Source organism: Oryzias latipes, chromosome 7 (assembly GCF_002234675.1).
Source record: "Oryzias latipes chromosome 7, ASM223467v1".
NCBI classification, from domain to species: domain Eukaryota; kingdom Metazoa; phylum Chordata; class Actinopteri; order Beloniformes; family Adrianichthyidae; genus Oryzias; species Oryzias latipes.
Genome location: NC_019865.2, coordinates 10,772,362 through 10,798,871, shown reverse-complemented (window position 1 = coordinate 10,798,871; position 26,510 = coordinate 10,772,362). Strand labels below are relative to the sequence as shown.

Below are 26,510 nucleotides of genomic sequence, written 5' to 3'. Positions count from 1 at the left end.
AAAGAGTTCCAAGTGGTCTTTTTTTATGATTGAGCTGTTTCTAGTCTAATCAAAAAATTCTGTGTTGTTTTATAGGACATAGTTCTTGCAGAGTGGCAGAAGTTCATCAGAAATTTTTATCTGAGATGCGACTGGGACTCTTGGAGCAGAGAAACCCTTCCCCCAATTCCCATAATCCGTTTATTCAGACTCTCTCCTGCTAGCTTACAGCCTCTCATTGTGCCAGATGCCAGCTCAGACGAGGACCACTCCTGTTACAAGCTTTTTCCCCAACAACATTTTCCATTGTCCGTTCCCCTCCTGATTCACAACAATTCGAATAATTCATTTATTCATTCATCTTCGAATCCGTTTTTTCCCTTTCAGGGTCACGGGGCTGCCGGAGCCTATCCACTTGCGGGCTAAAGCAGGGACACCCTGGATAGGTCGACAGGCTGTTGCAGAATAATACTCACATCAGTTTTCTTTATAAATGTCCTCCATCATCAGAAAAATACTACAAGAACATGTTAAAAACACCAAAAGCACAATTCTAATTGGAGTGGGTCTTTCATAGTTTAGGTTGTATTTTGTGCCAGTCTGTTTCGCTGAGGCTGAGAAATCTCTAACTGCAGAAGAACAATGACATATCGTGGAGAAAGGCATTCATCAAAAAAAAAAAATATTGTTTGCTCAACTGGAGAATCTTTTTGCTTTTGCCATGACAGGGAAATCCTGCGGTACTGATGTGAAAGTACACCCCCACCCTGACATCTAACAACCAGCCTTCCCTAAACATCATACTGTTTAGCTTTAAGCTTCCTTAGCAACACATTTTTGATTATGTAGGGAGACTGCCGTGTCTCTGCAGGTGACAATCACAAGGAGAAAAAGATGGAGGCTGTCAAGCATTAATTAGTGTTTCTAGTCATCCCAAATCTCCATGGAGATGTGTTCTGTATATGTCATGGACACCTTTGGTACACAATCAAGAAGACACAAGAGAGCCGGAGGCGCAGCTGTGACTTCTGTTACAACACTAAGTGCATGCTCAACGTGCAGTCTGGTGGCTGAGCTATAAATAGCCGAACAGTAAATAACAGAGCATTAGCTATGCTGAAACTAACAGAATTAGGCAAAAACTGTGAAAATAGAACCAAAGGGAAATAAATTAAGCATATAGTCCATTTGACACGAGGGAAGGGAAATGTTTTATTATTTTTTGCATAGAAACACATGCCTATATGATGTTACATCACCCAGACTCTCTCCTTTGACACCTTATTCTGTCACAGTCACTTACACATTCCATAAGAAAAAAACTGTGTGATTGTCTAACATTGATTACACAAGGCAGCACAAACGGTAACGTTGTTCAAAATGAGAAATATTGAAATTTTGTCATTGCCAAAAATGTTGGCATCCTATAAATTTCATTGAAAAATGCAACAATATTCTCAGATAATTGTTCCAATTGCAAATGTTTTGGTTGTGTAGTATTTAATGTTTTGGTTTGCTCTGGGGGGTAAAAAAAACTGGAGAAAAGTCAAACCTGACAAAAAATTACACAGAATTGTTGTCAAAAATGAACTAGACACAATTATTAGCACTCTATAATAACTTAATATTTGGTAGCACCCACTTTGGAAAAAAAAGAATGATATAAATCATAACCATGAATGATTTTTGGGATCTTCTTTTGCAAACTGTTCCAGGTCATTTAGATTTGAAGGATGTCTTGTACCAGCTGCTGTTTTAAGATTTCTCCACAGGTGTTTAATGGGATTTAGATCTGGAGTAAGTGTTTCAGGTCGTTGTCCTTCTGGAAGATCTATGACCTCTTGGGGGAGATGCAGCTTTCTGACAGTGGCCACCACATTGTGCCCCAAGTTTTTTTAACCATCCGATTTCATGAAAGCATCCAGTGCAAGAAGCAGCAAAGCAACCCCAAAACTTATTTTTCAGTTTGATTGTAGGAACTATACTCTTTTCCTCAGAGGCCCCATTTCTTTTTTCTGTTCTGTGACTTTTTCTCTGCTCTTTGTGCTGTTCCAGAGCAAAGTAAAAACAACAAACACTTAAAAACCAGAGAATTTCTAACATTGTAACAATTATCCAAGAGAAGTGGGGCATTTCTTTGACAGAACTACAAGGCAACCATGATTTTTTTCCATGACTATATGAATCACTTTTCTTGTTGGTTAAAAACAGTTTTTTTGGGCATACAAGGCATATGTAGAGAAGTGTTTAATTATCTACAGTAATGTTCTGGGCTACATACACACAGCTACGCTTGCATATAACTACAGGTATTTGATTCAGGATATAAATGCACTAACGACAGTAAAATAATCTGTGTTGAAACGTAAGGCCACTATGGTTAACCATGAGGGATAGAAGTTCTCAGAAACAGTAATAAAACTCCTCTAGGGTTTCTGCAAACCCAACTCAAGCTAAGGGGGGGCAAAACAAATCGAGTAATAGCAAACATTTAAACTTTAGTTCTCACAATGAGGATCACATACCAGCAGTCCACCATTAAATCTAAATGTCTGTATCCGGCTTTAACCAGTAAGAGTACATCAACTTTGCGTAACTAACCTTTATAAACAATACTGTTGTACAGATTTTTGTTTCTGCTCTTTATGTTAAACTCTTAGGGTGCAAAGACAGACAACACATTGCTTGAGTTGAAGCACAGAATCCCCATGGAGAGTCTAACCATTGCACAGAAACCTCTGTGTTTCTATTCTTTCATTTCAAGAAGAAACAAGTTGGTTCTTTCTTTTACTTTACAAGTCTATGTACATTCATTCTCTTAACTGGGAATGATATTCTGCAGAAATGAAACATTTTATAAAAAAGAAAAGCTTGAAAGTTTAATTTCTATGGATGTTGTTTTTGGACATCTTAAAAACCAATCTGGCATTTTGTCACTTGTTACTATTTTTGTGACAAATGTGTGGTTACACAAGCTGTAAACCAGTTGATCCACTTGGAGACCTCATGTTTCTAACCAGTAAAAGAAACAAAAAAAGGAGAAAATTGGGAAAATATAAAAGAGCTAGATGACAGAATATTGAGTATTTCCAATAACTGTTCTAGTGCATTGTATGAGTTCATGCAAAGCATGCAAAACATTTGTGAAATATGTAAATGAGTGCAAAACACAAATGTTTTATGTGTTACCTAATAACTTTTTACTGGATGTTGAAAATGCAAATAGAAAAAAGTGGGAAGAAAAAAACAAGTCTTGTATCTGTGGTTTGTTCACAAGAGAACGCCGTGATGTCGTAAGTGCCACAGTGGAGCTGCTGTCCTTTCTTCCATTTGTAGCAAGCCCTCCTCAGGTCAAAGTGGTGACCTCTGGCTGAGCATGATTTCCAGTGGTACTGAGAAAGTCCTTACACGTCTCTGTCAGAAACATTAAAGGGATCAGAAAGACAATGAGACAGATTATTGACCTGGCACTGCAGAAAGGTTTACATTCATTCAATAATTCATTTGTTTATACTGAATAAAAAAAAACTGGACTGTATAAAACTGTGAGCTCTGATTTATGAAGGCTATTTCTAAGCCACATATTTGAGGCTTCAAAAGCTCCAAAACCTTGTGCATAAGTTTGAACTGTTTACACGCACTCTTACTGCACAACCTTCCCAAATACTACTTTGTGTGTATAAAAAATTATTTTTGTCCTATGCACTGTCATGCATCTTGACTCAGGACAGTATTATTACTAATTTTAAAAAATCTGCTTTTCACAAATGGTTCAGTGAGACATCAATCTGTCCAGTCACTATATAGAAAGTTTTGTATTCAACAAATTTGTGAATGAAGGACTGAATCAGGAACCCAACATAGCGGTTGCAGTGGATGATTTCTCGCTCAACCATGACCAAACACTGATTAATAAGTGGCAATAATCATAAATAAATGACAGATTTGCCAAAAATTCACAAACAATAAACATCCACACATAAGCATCAGTGTTACTGTAACAAATCCTAGATAAATAAATAGATATGCCTTTATTGTTCCTGTCCACATGTAGAATGAGACTGATATCAATAAAAAGTTATAAGAACTAATGACCTATTATCAAAAACTACACACAACAAACTTTATCATTCCTTTTTTTTGGATAAAACTATTTTGTATAAAAAGCAAACACATGTCACTCCTCTGCTTTTATCACTACATTGGCTTCCTGTTTTATTTACAATAGATTTTAAGGTTTTGAGTTTAGTTATCAGAGCCTTGCACGGACAAACCTGTTTTTATGTAGAAGAATTTCTAGCTGACTTTTTTTTTTTACTTAAATACCTGTGTATGTTTTATAAGGTTTTAACTACTTGAAGCATCTTAAATAGTTTATATTATTTCTCTGGTTTAACCTTTTTTAACATTGTAAAGCTATTTGCTCTTTCAGTTGCCGTGAGCAACCATTTCCTGTCACACATAATAATTTCATAGCTTCTTGAGACCTCCATCCATCTGTCCTTTACTTTACATTGTGTCATCAGAGCCACTCTGTCACAATTGATTTCCATCTTTCTGTTAATGCCCACAATCACAGACACAATTTTTACTTGCTAAAAAGGGAAAAAGAAGTCACATTTTTACTGTATCTATTTTAAATTGAAATCTACATTTTTTTCATTGTGGGGAGTGAGCCCCTAATGTGTCGTGTAAGTGTTATGTTCCAATGGGGTCTGAATGGAACAGCCAGATGCAAAGCTCAGGATTGAACCCCCTCCCCCTCCGCCCTCCCTGCAGCATATTAGTTTCGAGGTGTTCTGGCTTTTCTCAGATCTTTGTCATTTTATTCTTCCTATCAGAAAAAGGCCTGGACTGCAACATAATTAGCTGATCATTAGACTGTTTCCAGTGGTAATTATCAGAATGTAAATTTCACATTAGCAGATTATCTCAACCTATGTCCAAAATAACCACTTCCTTTATTTTATTAAATTACGTCTGCATGTTAAAATGTGCTTTTACCATCTAAGTCAATGGCTGTCGGTGAAAACACTGAAGTAGAATTTAATGTTCCTGGAAAGAACAAGCAGAAGCATAAAACCAAATGAAAGTTTAGATTTGGGACCATTTTCTTCACAGACAGGAGTGTTTTGATGGTTTCTGATGGTCAAGCACAGTCTTGCTGTTTAGCATGAAAACATCATGGGTGTTACTGGGCTTTATGTGGACATGAGTTCAAACACATCCTGCCTTGTCCACTAAAGGGTGGGAACTGTGATCCGTACTGACCCATAATGAATCCACAGGCGCCAAATATAAAGCCTCTTTTCAAACGGGGTTTTTGAAGCGCAGACATAAAACTGGGTCGGCGTTGAAGCAGCGAGATTCAAAAGCCGGGAAATGAATTACAGAGGGAAAAAAAGATGTGGAAAAGGACAGTAGAGAGAGAACATGATGTTTAGAACATGAAGTCTGAGTGCATTATGTGAGTTTTGCTCTCAACAATATTTAAACATCAGAGCTGTATTGTATCTGATATTTTTGTTAGACTGCAGTGTCTGCAATTACCAACTGAAACTACATGAAGCAACAAGCACTGCAAAGACCTTCTACTGATTATTTTGTTGACGATTTTGTTAAAAAATGAGAGCCACAGTTTAGCAAAATACAGTTCTGTCTCAAATGATCCTGTCTGTAGCTTAGAAACAATGAAAATTGTGTTTTTTGTGTTTTTATAATGCTTTGATAGTATTCTTCTCATGATGGAGGACATACATAGAGAATATTAAGATTAAAATTGCATTTAAGAGTATTTCTTTAGTAAAATCGTAGTGAATCTGGAGAAGACAAATAAATGCAGTTGGAAAAGGTAATTTTGTGATGTAAAATCTACAATCAGCAGGCTACAAGCTCCCTCCATTCTGATTCACCCACACATCCAGACAAATAGATCCACATAAGTCTTTTTCCTTGTCCAAGCTGACACCCAGCTAAAAACTGTACGGCTGGATAGCTCCGATATTACTTGTCATTTTTGTTGCACCGCTAATGTTAAGTTAGGGTGGTGAGGGGCTGTAGGCTAGCAGGAGAGAATTGGAACTAATGGGTGATGTGAAGTGTGGTCGGGCTTACTTTGTGCCAAAAGTCCTGCCCACGACTCAAAGGCAAATTTCTAATGAACTACTACCGTTCTGCAGAAACTATGTCCTAGAAATAGACGCATTTTTTGATTTTTGACTAAAAACAGCATAACAATATTTAAAAGACCAATGGGAACTCTTTTAAAAAAGCTTAAAAGACAATATATTACAATATATTTGTAAAAAAATGTGGTATTTCAATGCAGCAGTGCAGGATTTAGAGAAGCCTAAAAGTCACAGTGCAGTTGAAAGTCACTTGATTTTCATCTGTATTTTTTCAGATTTGTATCAGTGGAAGCTACTGGAAACAATACTATTTTTACTGACCACTCTAACGTTAGTTTTTGGATAGTTTACACGACAAACAACTATTCAAAATCACACTCCTTTTCTATAATTACTTACTACAAAGGCTATTGCTTTACCCTTGTGGTTGTTTTTACTAATTAGATTTTGCTTGGTAGCTAATTTTGTTTAGACATCAAATGATTTCCAGAGGAAAGTCTTTTTGTTCAGAAACTTAGTGGGGGGGAAAAAAAATCAGCTTTTTCGTGTTTTATTTATTTAGTTTTTATTGCACCCCATAATTTTTTTGAAGTAACTTGTATTTACATGCTTTTAGAAACAAAATAGTTGATTAATAAGTTTAATACTTTTTACAGCAATAGTAAAGCTGCCACATATTTTTATCACTCGTCAGGTGAAGAAACCTTATGCAGAGTAAACATGGAATGTTATGGTAACATTTTTTCTAATAATTCTATAATTACTAATAAACTTTAATTCTATATAATTAAATTAAATGATTGTGCAAGATACTTGGTGCACACATGGCATTTATTAATCATTTGTAAAAAGTGAGCATTCTTAGATTAGCCAGATGCATGCAGAAACTTGTAGCAGCTGCAATTAGTCCTCATAAGTGCACTCATTGCAGTGGAAACAAGGACCAGCAGACTGCTCTGATTCATTTTTAATGCATCAAACTGCCCCGCTGTTTTCTTTCTTAGTCCTACTTGTTGTTGACTGTTAAATCAATTAAACCTTAAAGAAAAACAAGCATAAATGTAAAAAAAAATAACAACTGTTCCCGTAAATATAAAAACATAAACTTAGATTTTACATTCCTTGACCCTGCAGCAGTATTAGACTCAAACAAATGATGAAAAAAGGTCATCTTTAAAGAAAAAAGATTTTTTCCAAACAGATGTGAGAAATGTCAATGTGAATTTCAAATGCAACCCAGACATTCATAGAGTTCCTTAAAAAGGGAGTGTTTACTGGCATTTGTAAATTTTGAGCAGTTTAGTTTGTGCTAATTTAAGGAGAAAAGCAGGCACCAAAAAATAAGAAAAAAACCTCCTGAGAGCCAAGACAGAGCTCAGAATCCAGCCTTTCAGCAGCAGCGACTCCATACGTGCCACTTACATGTGCAGAGAAGGTGTAGAGCAGTACACATCAATTACTGCTGTTCTCTGCCTGATCCTGTGACTCCGTTGGGAATACTTTGCTCTCAATGATCAATATCTCGTAATGCACGTATCCATTCAGCGTCACGAGTGCTCACACTGACTTTCATGTTGCTGATGCTGTAAAGAAAGCTGCAGTGTATGTTCAAACTTTAAAACAGGTTTGTTTTATAACCGCTAAACTGGATGTTTTAGCCAAAAATTCACAACAATTTGAATAAAGAGACACTCAAAAATGCAATTTTAAGCTTAATTTTCTATATATATTTCCTGCATCAAGAGAAAAAGGCCACAAGAACATTATAAAAAAAAAAAAGTAACGACATTTTTATCAGAGTGGGTCTTTAAAAGAGTTGAACATTTAGAAATATTAATCACCAAAAAAACTATTTTTCTTAAATAGGCCTATAGATGTTTATCTGCTCTCTGATGTCAAGAGTAATGATCAAAAGTGCAGGAGACACTTTTGAAAAGGAATTCGGTCATTAAAAACCTTAAACAGAACAAAATACAAAGCATGAAATAAACCATTAAAGAAAAAAATACCATGAAAAACAGCTAAACACTAAAGTGAAGCTAAGAGGAGAAGCTAATAGGAAGACTGAAAACCAAGCCTTTAAGTACCAAAGGAGAAAACGATCTAACGCAAAGCAGCTGAGTCAGTTGGTAAGCGAAACCTGGTGTGAGCATAACCTGAACACAACATATGATTTAGAGAACCTGAAAAACTAAAGCACGACCATCATTGATTTATTAAATATAGATCTAACATCAGTTTAAAAAAAAGGACAATGTCCACTTGGTTTGGAAATGACACAATTTAGTAATCAGGGGTCTATAGCTGCTGCTCTCTTTGCAGAATGTAAAATGGTAAATGGTTCACACTTTAAACAGTATTTATCCATCCTGTAGTACTTATTTATGCTGTTTCCTATTCGTCCATTCACACAAAGGAACACATCCATTTACAGCAGCCAGGATTTGGACCACCTACCCCACAATGGACACACTGGGGAAAGAGAGTTTAAAATGTCCCTTTTTAAATGGAAGTTTAAAAAATTACCCCCCAAAATACTGTATGCATTACATTAGGTGTTTGTAGTGTTTTTTTTTTTGTTTGTTTGTTTTTTACTAAATAGATTGCAACAATGTAGCCTACATACTGACAAGACCACGAAAATCTGTAATTAAATTGTATTTGATGGTATTAATCTAAAGTGGAAACAGATTTTACATTTAAATATAAGGATTTCTTAATTTGGGGGTTATACTTTATGTTACTGCTGTCTGTTTCACTTTGGCCTACTGGCATGTTTGTTTCAGTCATTTATTTGAAGCTCTCACAGTGGACTGTGAAGTAGCAATGCCAAGATCAGAAACAGCAGGAGCTAGAAATATCAGTCATTATTTGTTTTCAAATAAACAGTTTTGGGGCTGCAGGATAATGTTACCGCTATCGCCTCACAGAGAAAAGGCCCTGGTTCAAATCCCAGCTGAGACATTTCTTGGTGGAATTTGCATGTTCTTGTACTTTTTTTTCCCCAGGAACTCCAGTTTTCTCCAACAGTCCAGAAACATTCTTCTTGGGTTAATTAATTATTCTAAATTGTTCCTAGGTATGATTGTGTGTAGTCCTGCGTTAGACTGGCAACCTGTTTCCCCATCTTTACCCAAAAGTAGCTGGATAGACTCCAGCAGACCCATGACCCTGAAAGGGATTCAGCCGGTTCAGAAAATAGAGGGATGGATAAACGGTTCTTTGAGTTTCACCAATAACTAAGCAAAGAATGAAAAACAACATGAATTATTATCCAGATGATCCAGAACTTCTATCTTTTCACATACAAGTTAAAGCATTTGGCTTTAATGTAACTCACCAGCACTGCCGGATGATGTTCTCTTGTTCCTTCCTCGCCCTCTGGAGCACCGATTTGACCATTTTTCACTAGGGGACAGCGGCTGGGTCAGGCTGCACCCTTCCTCATCTGAGAGGGCCACATTTGCGTCCCCGTTCTGTTTAGAGTCTGACAGGAAAACAAAAAGTCACCGCCGAATGAATGTCAAATCTTTTGCAGACTCCCGTCAAGACCCAGACAAAGGCAGCAGCTTATTGCATAAACTCAGCATTCTTCTACGATGAAATCAAATTTGTCTGAGATGCGATGAGGAGTAATCTGATAGTGGTGTGTTGCTGTCTTTATGACTAAATGCAGGTAATCTGTCAGATAAACTCAGCGTCAGAGAAATTCAGCAGCTTTTTGTACGACCACTAAAGGCAACATCAACATTTTTCTATTTTCACATGGAATAACAAAAAGATAATGAGAAACTGTTGGTGTTACAAACCACAGCTCATTCTCCTCAGTTGTGCAACATTAGTAGCTGAGGATAAACACAAACAGCTGCATAGAAACATCCAATAATAGTACATAATATACATTTCAGTGGTTTTGTTGAACTGACCCGTCAATGTGAGATTACAGGCTTACCTGAGCGACTCCTTCCCAGACTCTCCTCAGCAGCCAGTGGGAACGTGTCACTCTGAGTGCTGTCAATGTGCGAGTTTGTTTCCGACTTCCCAAATGAGGCGGAGTCAGTCAGGATTTCTGGGTTTGGGGTGTGTTTCTTTTTCTTTTTTGGCAGCTTCTGTTTCGCCATAGCCAAAGAGTAGTACATGCCAAAGTTATTGACGATGACAGGAACAGGCATGGCAATGGTCAACACGCCAGCCAGTGCGCACAACGCCCCGACCATCATGCCAAGCCATGTTTGCGGGTACATATCCCCGTAACCCAGTGTCGTCATGGTGACCACCGCCCACCAAAAGCTGATGGGGATATTCTTGAAGTGCGTGTGGTTGAAGCCTGTGGGATCATTGGGGCTTGCTCCAATGCGCTCAGCATAATAAATCATTGTGGCAAAAATAAGAACTCCCAGTGCCAAGAAGATGACAAGCAGGAGAAACTCGTTGACGCTGGCCCTCAGTGTGTGACCCAAAACCCGCAGGCCCACAAAGTGTCGGGTCAGCTTGAAGATTCGAAGGATTCTCACGAACCGCACCACACGCAGGAAGCCGAGCACATTTTTAGCAGCTTTTGACGACAGTCCCTCCAGGCACATCTCCAGGTAGAAAGGCAGAATGGCCACAAAGTCAATGATATTGAGTGTGTTTTTGATAAAAAAACATTTGTTTGGGCAGCAGATGATCCTCACCAAAAACTCCAACGTGAACCAGAACACACACACACCTTCCACTCCGTGGAGGATTTTACTGCCACCCAACTCCGCCTTACTTTTACCAGACGTGTTGTTGCCTTGGAAAACTTTATCCATCCATTCATTGAAGGCGTCATGGGTTTCCAGGCAAAAAGTAGTGATGGACAACAAGATGAAGAAGAGAGATACAAAAGCCACCCCCTAAAAAATGAAAAGAATCAACAATCAATATGATGCAAAAATACCAAACATAATATTGTAAGATCTTTTTTTGAAGTGGTTTGCATATTTTGAGGAAATCACGGGGACAATCCTCTTCTGGCTTATTGATCTGAGGAAGTCACCCCTCATCCTGCCTTTACGCTCCTCACCCCTGCGTCATGGCAGACACCTGAAACTGATTTCAATTTCTGATCTTAGTTCTTAAGCTACATTCACACCGCTCTCAGCAACACACATTCAAGGGGCCACTTTTAATGAATGGTTTATGTAAATGTCGTTTCGTACGGAGGTACATCCCTGATTGAATGATGATGTTTGTCCATCATTTCAACTGAACATTATTTGGAAGGAAGCAATTCTGGATATCATCATCCAATCAGTGATGTCTGATAGTACCTATCTTTTCTGCTTTCTCATTGCTTTGAGTTTTTCTAACATTTCATTCTGATTTCTGGAAATTACTTTTGTTTTTCGAAAAGTTTTTTTCTTTTTAACGATTTGGTTTCAGGAATTTTGTTTTGTTTTCTGAAACGAAACAATTGTAGAAAGGGCTTGTAGCGCGTATTTGAATGCGCATCAAATTCCCAGTGTGTACGAAGCTTTAGACTTTATGTGAAGCAATAATTATAAACATTAGTAATTTATCAGGATCACAGAAAGATTTTTTAAGATAAAAATGTATAAACTTAAAATATTTTACTTTTGTAGGTATAAGATAAAAATAATATAAAGGAAATAGATGAAAGTCTCAAAGAATTAGTCAGAATGTGCACAAATATAACGAAAAAATGAAAGAGAACGCTGACCCAGAAAAGCAGGTGTTTCCTTTTTTTTTTTATGTTTTTTTTTTTTTTTTTTTTTTTTTTTTTACTTGTCCTGTCCAACAGCTGAGGACACAGATAGGAGCTGAGGGCCTCTTGTGTTGGACATATTTTACTATTACAACAGGGGGTTCTGGATTAAATACACACCAGGTGTGTATTTGTATAAACCCCTTTTGTAATTAAGGCTAACTTTTTTTATATTGATAACCTTTGTATTTTTTTTTTGTAGGACCGGATGGAAAAGAAGAAAAGGAAAGAAGGGAGGAATATTGGAGACAGAGGGTAAGGGCAAAGACGAAAGGAGGAAAAGGGGAGTTAAGGAAATCTGGAAGATGATTACAGAAGTGATGGTGGGGGCTACAATCATTCAGCAAAAAGATGCCGGAGGATTATCATCATTACTGTCTGGTGTAAATGTTAGTCAAAAGGGGCAGGTCCTATCCATGCACATTCTCAGGTGTAACAAACACACCTGTTGGCTCCCAAAATCTAAATCTTTATAATAAATGCGTATTAAAGAATAATATACTTTGCTTCCTTTACAACAAGCTAAGACAATCAAGAACATGTCCAGTCATGTGTTAACCAAACAACCCCCCAAAATATCTATGGCTATCAAAATATTTTTTTAAATTCTCTTTGGCTCCTTGGAACATCCCATAATAGCCTCCTGAGAAACAGTGACAAGAGTAGTTTGGAAAAGGAGTAATTTTTAGGGCACATCAAGTTTGAAGGCTATTAAAGGAAATCATCTGAAAGACAACAGAGCACTTTCAACCCAATCATCTTCAAAAACACAGACTGAGCCATGCTGGGAGAAAACGTGACTCCATTAAGACGACGTCCACCTCGCACAGACAGCAGGAGGTGCTTTCCATGTGTACATGGTAATGGTGCTGCTCTGAGGACAGGAATAGTGAATATGGAAACTCTTTAGATAATTTCTTTATTTTAACCTGCTTACAAAATTTTAAAAAGTTGACAGTGAGTCTTGGTAAAGTCCTGTTCCAAAATTGGAGTGAGGCAACAATGGAGTCAGCAATGCTTTACATAATAAACAAGTAAGTATGCACCTGCTATAGTTCAGTCAATCAGGCACGCTTTAATGAGAAGAGGATTATTACAAAACAGAATAAATGTGAGCCAAATGAGAGCCGGGCTGAACAATGACCCACTACAATGGCTGAGCCCTTCACTGTTTGTGTTAAAGCTGTGTTTACATATACATGAGCTCCCTGCACTGTTTTCAGAAGCCTGGGCTAAATGTAAAACGGTCTCCCCAACCTTTTTAACCTCCCAGCTGGATAAATAAAAGCTAAAATGCAGGTGAAGCCCCGGAGGGACACTAATTGAAAAGTGGACAAGCCAAAAAAATACATATAAATACATATAAACTGCACTTAAATGATGCTCTAGAAACAAGGTCCTTATGTCATGCAGAAAAGGGGAAATACAGACAAATAGGGACAAATGTGCATTATTTGATTAGTCTTTCAAATCAATTCTTTGAATTGAATCAATAGAAAATGAAACATTTGACTAATGTTTTTATATTTAATCGAATCTTACTGAAAAGAAAATGTAATCCAATTGTCAACTTGTGAATTGCTATCAGATCAATACACCATCTTGGCAATGATACCCTGCTGTAGTGGCTAATTTTCTGGGTTATGCCAGAAAATAAAACTGTTTGGAATCCAGGAAGTTTGTGTTCAGAGAGAGAAAAGCAAATTTAAACAGTAAAATACTGTTTAAATTTGTATAAATTTAAGTTTAGAAAAAAAAAAGAAATGGACTTGAAAAGAACTGTAGTTATTCTTCATCCAAAGCCCTTTTTGGGCTATGCATATTGTCTTTTATAATCATACCTCTGTTTATGGTGTATATTTATCTAGTGTGGAAAAAGTTCTTTCATAGAACAATACTTGTTGTAACTTCTATAATCGCAACATTTTATTTGAATCTAATGAAGTTAGAAACAGCATAGACCTGGTTCCAAAAGATGATATACCAGTTCTTTTTTCACAGTACTCTTTTAGTGGAACATTTTGGAAAAATATATATATAAAACAACAACATTTAAGCTTATATGGACTGTTTTGACATACATGTCATCTCACAGTTGTAATATTGCAATTAATACTCCCAAAAGAATGGCCACAGCTGTTTATTTATTGAAACAATAAGAATGAATTATACTGGTAAAATGTAATTCTTTTTCAAGTGGATTGTCAAAATATTCATTCTACAGACCTGCTTGCCTCCTTATCGGTTTCATCGTTTTCATTCTTTTGTATTTAAGAAGCAATCCATCTGTTGTTGAGTTTTTGTATAATCTTCTTACAGCTACTTCCCAAAACCTCAGTACAAAACAAAACGTAATTTTGCAATGAATTCTTGTTTAACAGCAACCACTACATGCCAACAATGCAATTCGGATGGCCCTAACTGGTCTGAACATGGTTGAGTTTATTAAATTGCCAAATGGTTTATCACAAAACTAAACAGTCAGGGAAGCCTCTGCGAGGAAGCTTCCAGATATCCTGGCAGACATAATGTTAACATTTGTTCTGCTCATTAAAAGTTCATGCAAAAGTCTATCAATGACAAGACCCAGCTTGTCCACAAAACAAAACATCCAGCTTTGTTAGCAGCTGGATGTTTTCAGTTACCTGCTTCACACAGAGAACACATATACATACATATATATATGTACATTTAAATTACGTTTTCCTTGACATTTTCCTAACTTATGGTTCACTCCTCCATGTAAGCATTTATGTTCTCCAGGTTGTCCCTCTTCTTTACCTATATCTAACAATGTGTTACCAATCGTCATCATCTAATGACCAGCTTCTACAGTGATATCTTTATCTGACTTATAAGCAGGTAAGTCTGAGTAACCTGCCGTTTTCATGGATCTAAATGTCAAACAGTTCTATTTCTTATCAAATGTATTTGCACATCCTGATTTTTTACAGACTTTGTGTTTTCAATTAAACTCCTCACACCTTCATTCACACCCAAAGTGTTGGTTGCTCTCATTTTCACACAGTTGTTGTCATCCTCAGGAAATCCAACCTTCGATGCTTGGTGCTAAGCGGGGAAAAGTTGAGCCTTATCTTTAGGGTTTTGGAGTTCTTGGAATTAAGCTTCTCACCTGTCATGACATCTCACCATCAACTGTTTGCCAGAAAACACTTGTCAGGTGTTTCTGAATGATCACACCTCTCTCTCCATCCAGTTGTGGTCCTCATGGAAGAACATCTCAAGTGGGCAGGTGGCTGTTTATTATGTTGGTCTCAGGCTTACATTTTTAAAACTCTTTGCATTCATACCTCATTACGCAAGTTTCTATGTCTATTTTCAGGCTCTAAATACAAAACACGCGACCATTGAATGTGCATAGGTGGAGTCCAAAAACTATGTAAAAGTTAAACCAGGTCAAACTTTGACCATAGCGACGTATGCATGGCATCCCTTTAAATCCTCAACGTGCCAACCATTTGAAAAGTGGTCATGGAAGAGAAATTACTAATTGTGGTTTGTTCCAGACAACAATTATACATTTTACAGCAACCCTCTTCCAACTGTAGGTGGCGGACATGCACTACAGGTATCTTTCACTTACAATGAAGCATTGGTAGTAATCTTTTTTAATGTGCCTGAACCCAAAATGCAGGTAAAAATACAGATGCAATTAAAAGAAAATTTGCAAAATATTAAATAGAATAACTACAGCATAAAAATTTGTAAAACACGATTTGAAACAAGACCTAAAATGAAGTTTGTAAAGGAAATGATAGAATCTAAATATTCCAAAGGATAATTAAGTGAGTGCATGATGGTTATGTGGAAAAGAGATCATATACTGAAACCACAATGAGGTTTAATATTTTCGTCTTTTGAAAACTAAGAATAAAACCAAACAAACAGAGGTGCAGCAAAGCCCAACCTTAAAAAATAAAGACCACAACCACCTTACAACAGCCATTGTTGCGTGCAAAAAAACCACCAAAGGGGACACTAATCTGGCCCCAGCTGGGATTATCAAAGCATGATGGAGCGAAGCAGGAGGCACAATAGGCAGAAAGCTGTGCAGCCGTCTACAACAGCTGAGGAGTCCAATTACAGTCATCACCTCAAGCTGTTGAGCATCACCTGTTGATTCACATATAGACATGTTAAGTACAAGACGTGAAGCGTGACTCATGAATGCTCTGCAAGAGCATTAAGGACAAACTCGGCAGATATTTGCGGAATTCTGTTAGGATTGATTTCTGTTGGAGAAGAAGAAGAACAAATCATTTTCCCCTTCCTAAGCCTGTCAGCCGTGTTTCTCCTGGGTATCTGTTCAGCGAAATTCATCATCACACATTTATATTTCATAGATTCATGTACCCAAAAATATCCAGAAAAATGACGGTGATTATATATAGTCACACAGACATTAGAGTAGACAAAGTCGTTCTCTGGTTTAAAATCTCTAAATTTGATCCAAAAAACAACTAAATCATGAACTTGATCTAAAAAGCAAATATATACCGTATATACAATTTAAAATAAAAAAAATTGATGGATTGGATTAAGTGACTCAGCTTTTAGTGAGGATTTTCAATGATTTCTTATGGCAACTAATGTAAAAAAAAAAAAAAAAAAAACAGAAAAAGAAAGGCTTTTTTGGAAGAGAAGGCTGTCTTCTGCTTTCAAAAGAATGCAGTCACAAATATGCACTTATTATCTAGACAAAAATCTATCTGTAAAACCCGAAGATGAAACATAGGGTTGGGTATCACTGATCAAAAAAGGAATTAATCCAATTACAGTTTAGAAGTTTACAATTTGACCCAAATTAGGATTGAATTTCAATTTATTTTCTAATGTAATTCGAAACCAATTTTTTAATGATATCCTTTTTATGCTACATAAACTGCACAAATGTATACCTTGAGTAAAATTTTGAATTCTCGCAGTAAAACAATATCAGTTTAAAATCCTTTTTAAGCAGTATTCATATATTTGATGTAATCTGAATTATTAGTTTCATATCGAATTGTGCATTTCCTTGAAGTCCAACTAACTCCAGTCATTTTTCTATCTATTTTCAAAGCGTTACCAGTGGTCTTTTAATTATAATGATGCTGTTTATAGCCAAAATCAAAAAACGTGTCGCTTTCTGGGACATCCTTTCTGCAGAGCAGCAGGAGTTCATCAGGAAATTTCCTCTGAGTTGTGGGCGGGACCATTTGCGCAGAGTATCCTCCTCACCCACGTCTCATCACCCGTTTGTTTATATGCTCTCCCGCTAGCTTACAGCCCCGTGTGACATAAATGGCAATCAATATAGGAGCAATCCAGCCGTGCAGTTTTAAGCCAGATGTCAAAATCTATTTGTCTACAAGTGGATGCATCAGAATGGAGCAAGCAGGGAGCTTGTGGCTTGTCGTAATAGCTTCTCACACCTACAGGTTTTTGTGACATGTCAGTTGTAGGTTCTACGTCAAAAATACACTCTTTTTCAAATTGTATTTTTTTGTCTGCGCCTGATTCACAATGATTTAAAAAACAATTTCTATATACGTGTCCTCCATCATCAGATAAATTCCATAAGAACATGTTAAAAATACCAAAAACACAACTGTCATCGGAGTGGATCTTTAAGTTTTGATCTTGTGGTTAAGGTTTGGGTGCTTGTTTTAAAGCCGCAGGACCAGGACCAGGATACTACGCATTGACTGAGTTGACCATAAACAAACACTTAGATCAGTGTATTTCCACTTTTTACAAAGCTCCAAGTGTTGTTTTTGTATATAATTTGCAACAATGTATTAGAGGCTCCACAGTGTTGTTTAGTGTTATCGTTTATTCAGTTTTCTCACTTCTGTTGCCAGCTCTGCTTTAGGGCGGTCTAACAAAGTCTATGGATCATCTTAAAGCTTTCCTTTTATTCTTTTTTATGACACCTTTAGCTCTCCTTTTATCAAGTGTTACTTAATTTTAAAAGCTATACAGTTATGCATCACTTTAAAAGAATTCAGCAAAAGGATCAGAGTTTAAGTGTTTCTAATCCATGAATCCTTCAGCAGCAAAATAAACGACAGGTTTTTGCCTTCTTTCATTCAAACAGTTTAAGCACAGCTATTTAACTTTTTATTAAAATGTTAAACCTTTAAAATGTTATTCCAAGCACTGAAAGACCCACTCTTATGAAAATCATATTTTTTGGTATTTTTAACATGTTCTTGTAGCATTTTTCTCACGATGAAGAACATATATAATGACAATTAAGCTTAAAATTGAATTTCTGAATATTTCTTTATTCAAATCGTTATGAACTAGGAGCAGACAGAAAATGTAGTTGAAAAAGGCTTGTAGCTGTGACCCATTTGCTACAATCAGCAGGCCAAAAGCTCCCTGCTGCAGTCCACTGTGATGCATCCTCTTGCAGACGACTGGATTGATTAATGTCTTCGTTTTCCTCGTCTGAGCTGGCTTCTGGCTCTAAACTGTACAGGTGGATAGCTCTTATAATGCTCGACAGTTTTTTGTGGCAGCAGTAATGTTGGGGATGTGAGTTGTGAGATGAAAGATGCGAGCCATTTAAAATTTTAGCAAAAACGAAGTTTGCTCTAATGTCAGTTGTCACCAGATCTAGAAAAATATAGGTCAAAATGTCAACCTTTATTGATTTAATCTTAAGAACTCGTTTGCTTTCATTTAACATAACTCCATTAATACATAAAAATGATTTTCCCTTGGAAAATCACAAAACATGGGTGAATCTTTGATTTATTGACTTTTGTGTTAGACATAAATATTTTGGAGTTTTAGACATTAGAATGAAAAAGTTAAAACAGTGAGCAAAGATGATCAACAGGCAGCTGAATCACATCGATTTATGTATTTTGCTAAAATTCCAGTGAGATTTGAATATTTTAAACAAGACTTTACTGCAACCAGGCCAATTGTATTAACATTTGACCTAAAAAAAAAACTGAAAATATTTGTCAGTTTTTTATAGTTGTTTTATAAAGGCAGCAAGAAAGAAGTTCTGCAGCTGTACACAAAATGATAACCGTAACATCCGAATGGCATTCTTAAAAACAGTTCCCCATAAAATTTGTCTCTATGAGAAGACAATGAAATCTGTTCAAATGGAAATAAATAAAACTTGAATTTATCTGCATTTAAAATAGTCAGTGTTCACCATAAAAACAATTACTCAAAATGAGACCAGATGAATTAAAAGTACTCAGCCAATTAAGGACAGCAATAATGGAGCATACTTAGGCCTCACAACAGTGCATCAAGTTGTCATGGCAACTGTGCCCTGTTGAGCTTCTTGCAGCTAACATTCAAACAAATTTCAGATGACAAAAATGTAAATTTACTCAAAATAAAACTAAGAGCCGGGGAGTTTCAAATGGAATCCAAAGGAATAAAGAGATGCCACTGTTCCAATTTGTTCTGTTCCACTGTTTGCTGCACTGGTCCACTCCCATCATGCATGGTGCCTTGTGTGCTTGCTTTAGCAGAGCTGCACCTATATGGTCTTGATTGATCTGGAAAAGGATTTTGCTTTGATCACAGACAGATTCGCTTCCCAACAGATATCCGGAATCACCATAAGCTGTGTTGCGTTCGGATTCTTTAGGAAATAAAAAGCCCATAAAGGTAATGTGAGTACTTCAAAAAGGCTCCATGCATCTCTTCAAAAAGAGTTCCCTGACAATATACTCAGAAAACATGCATACATGTCTGCTTGGGCTTATGTGGAACTCACCACATTCAGTTACAATTAGATATTCAAAAATGGAACATACTGAAATGAATAATTTAAAAATATTTGGTAAACAAAGAGAAATGTAATGCTTGAGTGACACCAGCGCTGAGACCTGTAGGGGTAACTCAAAGATGTCTGTTCCAAAATAACATCTGAAAATGCAGCTACAAGACATTACTTAGCATTTCTGTCAGAACACCAAGAACATTTGCAACAGCGAGGAAGCATCTGAATGGACTACTCAGACCTGCACACAGTCTAACATACTTAGCCAGGATGGCTCTCTTCCAGCGCTGAATGCATTTTTCTTCCTGGCCTGACAATCCAGCCTGTGTCACTTGATACTTGCTTTCACGTTTGCTTCAATAAGCACCCTTGTGCCTTTGTTGCTGAACCATTAGGCATACAGCACACTTTCAAATGGTAACAGCTGGATTTTCTTCCTCATGGAAGGAGAGAAAGCAATTTAAAGTTCAATTTACATCACAGTCAGATCCATCTCATCTCTATAGTAAACAGTGTCTAAAGTTAAAGAGCGCTTGCATTTCCTCCACAGGAAACAGCTGTGATTGCAACATAATGTAAGAGGTTTGTACATGTTAAAAATAACCATAAAGATAACACTGATATTGCATTATATTGTGTTCCAATTAAGTAGATGTTTAATCAGCATTGTCTAAGTAGGAAAGAAACTGAGCTTTTTTAGATAAAACATTTGTGTTTATCCATGTCTTGACTGATGCGCATATTTCTCTGCACATTCAAATAACTGTTTTTGCTTTTTGGCTAACATAGACTCTCAGCAGTGACTCATGTCTAGACACTAAGAAAAAAAATACAGTTGTAATTTTAATTTCCAAAACTTGGTTTTAATCAGGAAATTCTTGAACCTGGAAACAAATGTGCAGTCACAGGGTCAGCTTATCTGCATGGCAACATTTTTCCGATGCTTTATCCAAATTTATCCTTTTAGAAAAAATACAATTTTTTAAATAAAAAAATAAAAAACAAAAACATGTCGTTTTATGCAACAATCAGATTAAGGATCTGTTTTCCTGCAAAACTATAAGATCAATTGTAGATTTACAAATTAAAACAATTTTTCTTTGCCACCTTTACATTTTAAAACCAAATTTGCTTAGAAATAATAAAAAACTGTTTTTATACAATTTAAAATGAGCAATGGTGGAAGCATATAATTATGACTTTTTAAATAAAATAAAAAAGACAAAATAAAAAAAATCTCAAAAAATGTATTTTAAAAGCAATTAGACTCATGAACTTGATCAACTGATAAACTAATTATTAAAATGAAGATTAGTTTGAGTTGAATATTATATTTTTTAACCCACTATTTTTTCAGATGGCTGATGTATGCGAAGGAATAATGAAATCCATCCTGCAAATGCAAAAACAAAAAAGGTATATAGCCTTTCATCCATTATCTTTACCTGCTTTATCCTAACCAGGGTCACAAGAGTCGCTGGAGCCTATACCAGGTGCAGTTTGGTTGTGAAATTACCAATGACGCAAGTTAAAAGACTGTTGGAGAACAACAGTGTTGGAAAATGCATGCTCAAGGAGAACCTGCAAACCACACAAAAATGATTCCGCTGGAGATGTGCCCCCAGAAAACCTTCATGCTATGAGGTAACAAACCAACTCACCAACATATTTCAATTACCCTACATCATGTTATTCCCACATGAACTATGAATACTTTGTCATTTCGTTTTCTGCTCCCTATCTGATATTTAATACACAGAATTTGCTATGTTACCACAAACAGGTCACAAGTCTCACATTATGAGACTTGGAATGTTTATAATCTGTGATAACCAGATTACATCAAATATGGTCATCTTGTATACCAACTTTACAAATCAAAAGGTGCGTATAGTATTCAGTAGAATCTCACTTATTGGATGTCACAAATATGAATCCATGGTACACTGATGTTTGTCATCCGTATAACCAGCATGAGGAAATGCACCATCAAGAAAAGAATAACATGGCACTGGAAATCGCCCTGCTTTCCATTTGCGATCTATTTATAATCTGAAAGCTGAATAGCGTGGGGAATGGTATTTGAGACTGCTTTGGTGCTTGGACATAACATATTCCCTGGAAAATAACTTATTTCCCATGTTATTGGTCAAAGAAATGGTAAAGAAAATAAGGTTCAGCCCATTTATATGTGAGTTATGGTAGAAATATGGCAGAAAAGGAAAACTTACACCTGGTCAGTGGTTTTGTATTTTTAACAACCTGACTCCACCGCTTCAACAAAATAAAATATGTTGGGGGGGTTTTAAGTACAAGTTTAGAAAAATCAAGAATATGTATAGTGAGCTGCACAATAGTTCAGTGGTTAGTGCTCTCGCCTCACAGCAAGAAGACCCTGGTTTGAATCCTGGCTGGGACTGTTCTATGTGAAGTTTGCATGTTCTCCTTTTGCATGTGTGGGTTTTCTTTGGGAACAGTTTCCTTTCACAGTTCAAAAACATGCTTCATAGGTTCATTAGTGTCTCTAAATTGCACCCAGGTGAGTATTTGAGTGAGTGTGTGCCCCTGCAACAGACTGGTGACCCGCTTTTGCCCAACAATAGCTGGGTTAGGCTCCAGCAACTATGTGACCCTAAAAGGGATTTGGCAGGTTCTATGGATGGATGATCTGCATTGCAGCATCCAAACTTATAAAGTAAAATTTTTGCCTATTCGTATGTGGAAATGGGACATGACTAAAAATACAAAGATGACTTTCATTATTTTAGACGCAAAAAAAGTTCTCATTTTACATTTAGGCATAATTACCAAAGAACTTTGGAGTCAGTTTGGTAACAAATCTGATTTTCTCATTTAGAACTGGTTATGTATTTTTATTAGGCTGTAGTCAGTAGTATATGGATTTTATTTTATGGAGTACTCCTTCTTTGTTTGATGAATTAAAAAATGTTTTTTAAGTTTCTATGATGAACCAATTGAAATCTGGACGTCAGTAAACCTGATCTGGTTCCATTTATATTTCACATTGAAAAAAATAGTGCTGGTGTATCACCAAAAATTTCCAGGAATGATTCAATTTATGATTATTTCAATTCATGCGATTCAATTCAATTTAGAATTTACACAGTTTACACATTTAGAAACATTAGTATAGAAACAAAACTATAATCTATATATGTTTTGAAGAAATTCATATTAAGCTGATACAGTTCACACACTGTAAAATGTATTTGTGAAATAATTTGCCAATGAGATATTTAACACCATAAAAAAGGAGAAGCTCCAACAAAATGATTATTAACATTGTAAAGGCTCTAAATCGACTCATCATTACAAAAATAAATGTTCCACCTCTCCTGAGGGGGGTTTCAGTTTGGCCACTAGGTAAAGCTCGTGCTACAGCATTACACTTTAATCCAGATTTGTGCAAAAAGCTGTGTTTTAGAACACAAATGGTTACTTTAAAATAAATGTTTCCTTGAAAGAGTACTTAAAAGAGAAATTCCATTCAAGCTAGCAGACTTTGGCTTTACTGCTGTATTGCATAGGTCACCGGAAAAGGACAGGTATAAAAGATCAATCTCTACTTTAATGGATCGATTATTGATTTATTAAGCTTGGATCAATTCAGATTCCTTAATTGATTTTATAAACCTAGCCCTAGAAAAAAAAAGAAAAAAAAACTAAAATGGCATAAGCCTGCTCATTTGGAAAACTTTCATCCTCTCTCCCTTCCCTCTGCAGCAATGGAATATTCTGTCAACAGCAAGTAAGGTACCTGATAAACTCTTTTAAGTGATTAAAAATATACAATGAAGCATAGATACACAAGCGTTGGTTAAAATGATTTTTATCTTTATACTGTTGATGCATTAGAATAAATATATGAAAACCATCTCACAAAATTCTAGCAATGCAAGTTAAACAACAACAAAAAGAAATCAGCTGAAAGAGACAAAACAGGAAAAGGAAAAAAACTGAATGAAAGAAACTCAATAAGACAAAGAAAGTCAAATGTCCAAATATTTAAGAAAAGGTATAAAGAAACTCTGATTTCACAATATGAAGATAAGAGGATAAGGATCAACAGGTGTTTGAATAATTCCTAATACATGTGTGAACTTGATTGTGGTGAATCAAAGATGTTTTAATTACAACCAATGAGTATTAAATTGTGTTATGTGCAATAATGATTACTAAAATGTTTGAATTACAATCAGCTAGCTATTGATTTTCTTTACTTGACCTGCAATGTGTAGCAATAATTTAATGTGATAATGTGTTCCGAAGATAATCAATCATTACTAGGCACTGGATTTTGTTGCTTGTAAAGAATCTATCGGTTCAGAACAGGATTACAAACAGTGCAAAATAAAAGGAATGAACTCAGTAGGAGTGGCATTATCTAAGTTTGCCTCTTCCCACTCCTTTTCAAATCAAGCTCTGCTTGGCTTTAGTTAATGATCGCTGTATTTAATTAAGCAAGTGTGATTTAAGTGACTTTTGTTTTGTTTTATTTTCTGTCTTTTTAATCTATGCATTTCAAAATTTGAGTCTTGATGAATATGTGTAAATTCTTTTTTGCTTTGACAACAATGCTTGAAATAAATCAAATCGAAAATGAGAAAATGAAAAGAAAATGTGAGGAAAAGCAAAAAGAGGGGCAGAAAATGACCATTTTGAGAACATTTCTGTATATATTTTATTGACACCACTTTGTAGTGTACCGTTTTGTTAAATCATTTGAATATTTATATGCTTTTTTTGATTCCTTTAGTTAACCCTCGCAAATTAATTAAGACAGAAGACCCCCATTCTATAAATTCACTTTTTCCCAATTAAAAATAATGTATTTCACGTTTCTTTATACAAGCTGCAGAGGGCCCATGTAAATGTTCTTCAGGGGCCGCCTATGCTAAGTCACCCACTGAAGGTTGGAGTTTTTTTCAGCACCACCTGTTGATTTTGAAAAATGTGTCATTTATTAATTCTTCCCACTTCACTAGTTTTGACGCTACAGTTGATGGTGGATGGGAATGTCCCCAAACGAACACGTGCTGAACTCACCCTGGCCGCCCTGGATGAATAAGGGTCATCAAACAAGGCCCAGAGTTTGGGCTGCCAAACTTCACAGCAGCTCCTGGACCTGTCGCTGCAGTCCTCGATACCGAACCGCCTCGGGGCTTCATCGTCTGTGTCGTCCGGATCCGGAGGCTCGAATATCTCAAGAGCCGCCTCTGCGTCCCGGTGCTGCCGGTAACTCATCCAGCAGCACGGCTCCACGTCAGTCTCATCGATCCCCCAAAACGCCAGCTCTTCCTCGAAGAGCGGCCCGCACACGTCCGCCGGGCAGTGGAGCTTCCCGGTCCGGTAATAGTTGAGCACATAGGCGAAGATCCCCGGGTGTCGATCGTAGAAGAACTCGGCGGCGCTCGGGGGCTCAGCCACTGAGTCGGTGCTGACCTGCGCGTCTGGCTCAGCCAGCCACGCCAGGCGCGTCCCCGGCAGGGTTCTCAGGGTGCTCTTGTAGGTTTCATGACGAGTTCCTCCAACGTTGATGACTATTTTATCTGAGTCTTCGCCTCTAGCCATCTCCTCCTTCAGGCATGATTTGGATGGAGGTTTGTTGCCTGACTTGCGCCCTCGGTAAGTCGATACGCACACCGAGCTTATCATTTAGACGCAGAGCCCTCGGCAGTGCGCACTCGGATCCTAACGACTGTCCACTCGTGGGAAATAAAAATCAAAAAGCAAACACAAAGAACACACTCATACCAGTCCTATGAGCCATGTAGTTTGTCTTGGAGTAACAGAGCGGAAACACCAGGATCCAAACAGGCTTGTTTTTATCCAAAATATTCTAGGTTTCTGGTAAAAAAGAAAAAAAGAAAAAGATAAACTCCTCAGACCAAGAAGGGTTGCACTGGAATAAATATTTTATAACTCAACCAACACATAACCTAAAAAGGATGAATCAGTCTCCGCGTGAGACAGAACTCTGCCCTTAGGTTCAAGCTTGGAGAGAAAAAACGCAGATGTTCCAGATAACTTTTCTCCTCTCATAACGAAGCGGGAGAGCTTTCCTCACTTCTTGTTTTTTCAGATGCTCTCCTATCGGCCCAGATGTGCGCTCATCGTCCAGATAGAGATCTGTTGCTTCTCAAATACCTTATATCCCCCTAGCGACACAGCCCGGTTGGTTGGGTGGTGGTGCTCAGAGCACCACAGGCGGCAGGTTAACTCTTTGGATGCCGAGCGGCTGATGCCGAGCCCGAGCGGCTCGGGCTAATTATACCGAAGGGAAACGCTGAAGTGTTGCTGTGTGACGGAGACACGAGAGCAGTCAGTGTTGAGCTCGTTTACTTTCGGGGCGGGGGGGATGCTTTATTCCTGATGCGTCATGGCAGAGCATCCTTCAGCGACATGTTCGGCTCCATTGAGCAAGAAAGTGAACTGCTACAGCAGAATATTCAAATTCATACTTAAATTTTAAGGAATTGTAACCACATTTTTGCCTTTAAAAAAAAGTGAGAATTTCCCAACTCAAACTTGGTCCAACAGGTTGTCGTTCGGCCGGTTCAGAAAATACAAAGGCGGATGTCTCCCTCTAGTGGCAAATTCACAAAACATGTTGAAAGGCAAATTTAACTCTCTTTGGTAAGAAATTCCATCCATCCACTTTCATAACCCCGCTATATCCCTTTCAGGGTCAGGGAGTTGTTGCAGCCTGTTCTGGTTACTGTTGGGCAAAGGCGCTGTTACACCCTGGACAGGTGGACAGGTTGACAGTCTGTCACAGGGCACACAATCACTCTCACATATATTAACACTCGCACATACTCACCACAGGGACACTTTTTGCTGGTGTCTCCAACCCTGTTTCTTGTGA

General features: G+C 37.1%; 1 protein-coding gene across 1 annotated transcript; it reads right to left on the bottom strand.

The window, feature by feature from the left end:
- Positions 1–1,166: 1,166 nt before the first annotated feature.
- kcnc4 (potassium voltage-gated channel subfamily C member 4) lies at positions 1,167–26,510 on the bottom strand. Its single transcript, XM_020704598.2, has 4 exons — positions 24,689–26,510; positions 10,060–10,987; positions 9,448–9,594; positions 1,167–3,393 (listed from the first exon to the last, which is right to left on the bottom strand). Exons 1-4 carry the CDS (start codon positions 25,295–25,297, stop codon positions 3,326–3,328), a joined length of 1,752 nt encoding a protein of 583 aa, XP_020560257.1. The 5' UTR covers positions 25,298–26,510; the 3' UTR covers positions 1,167–3,325.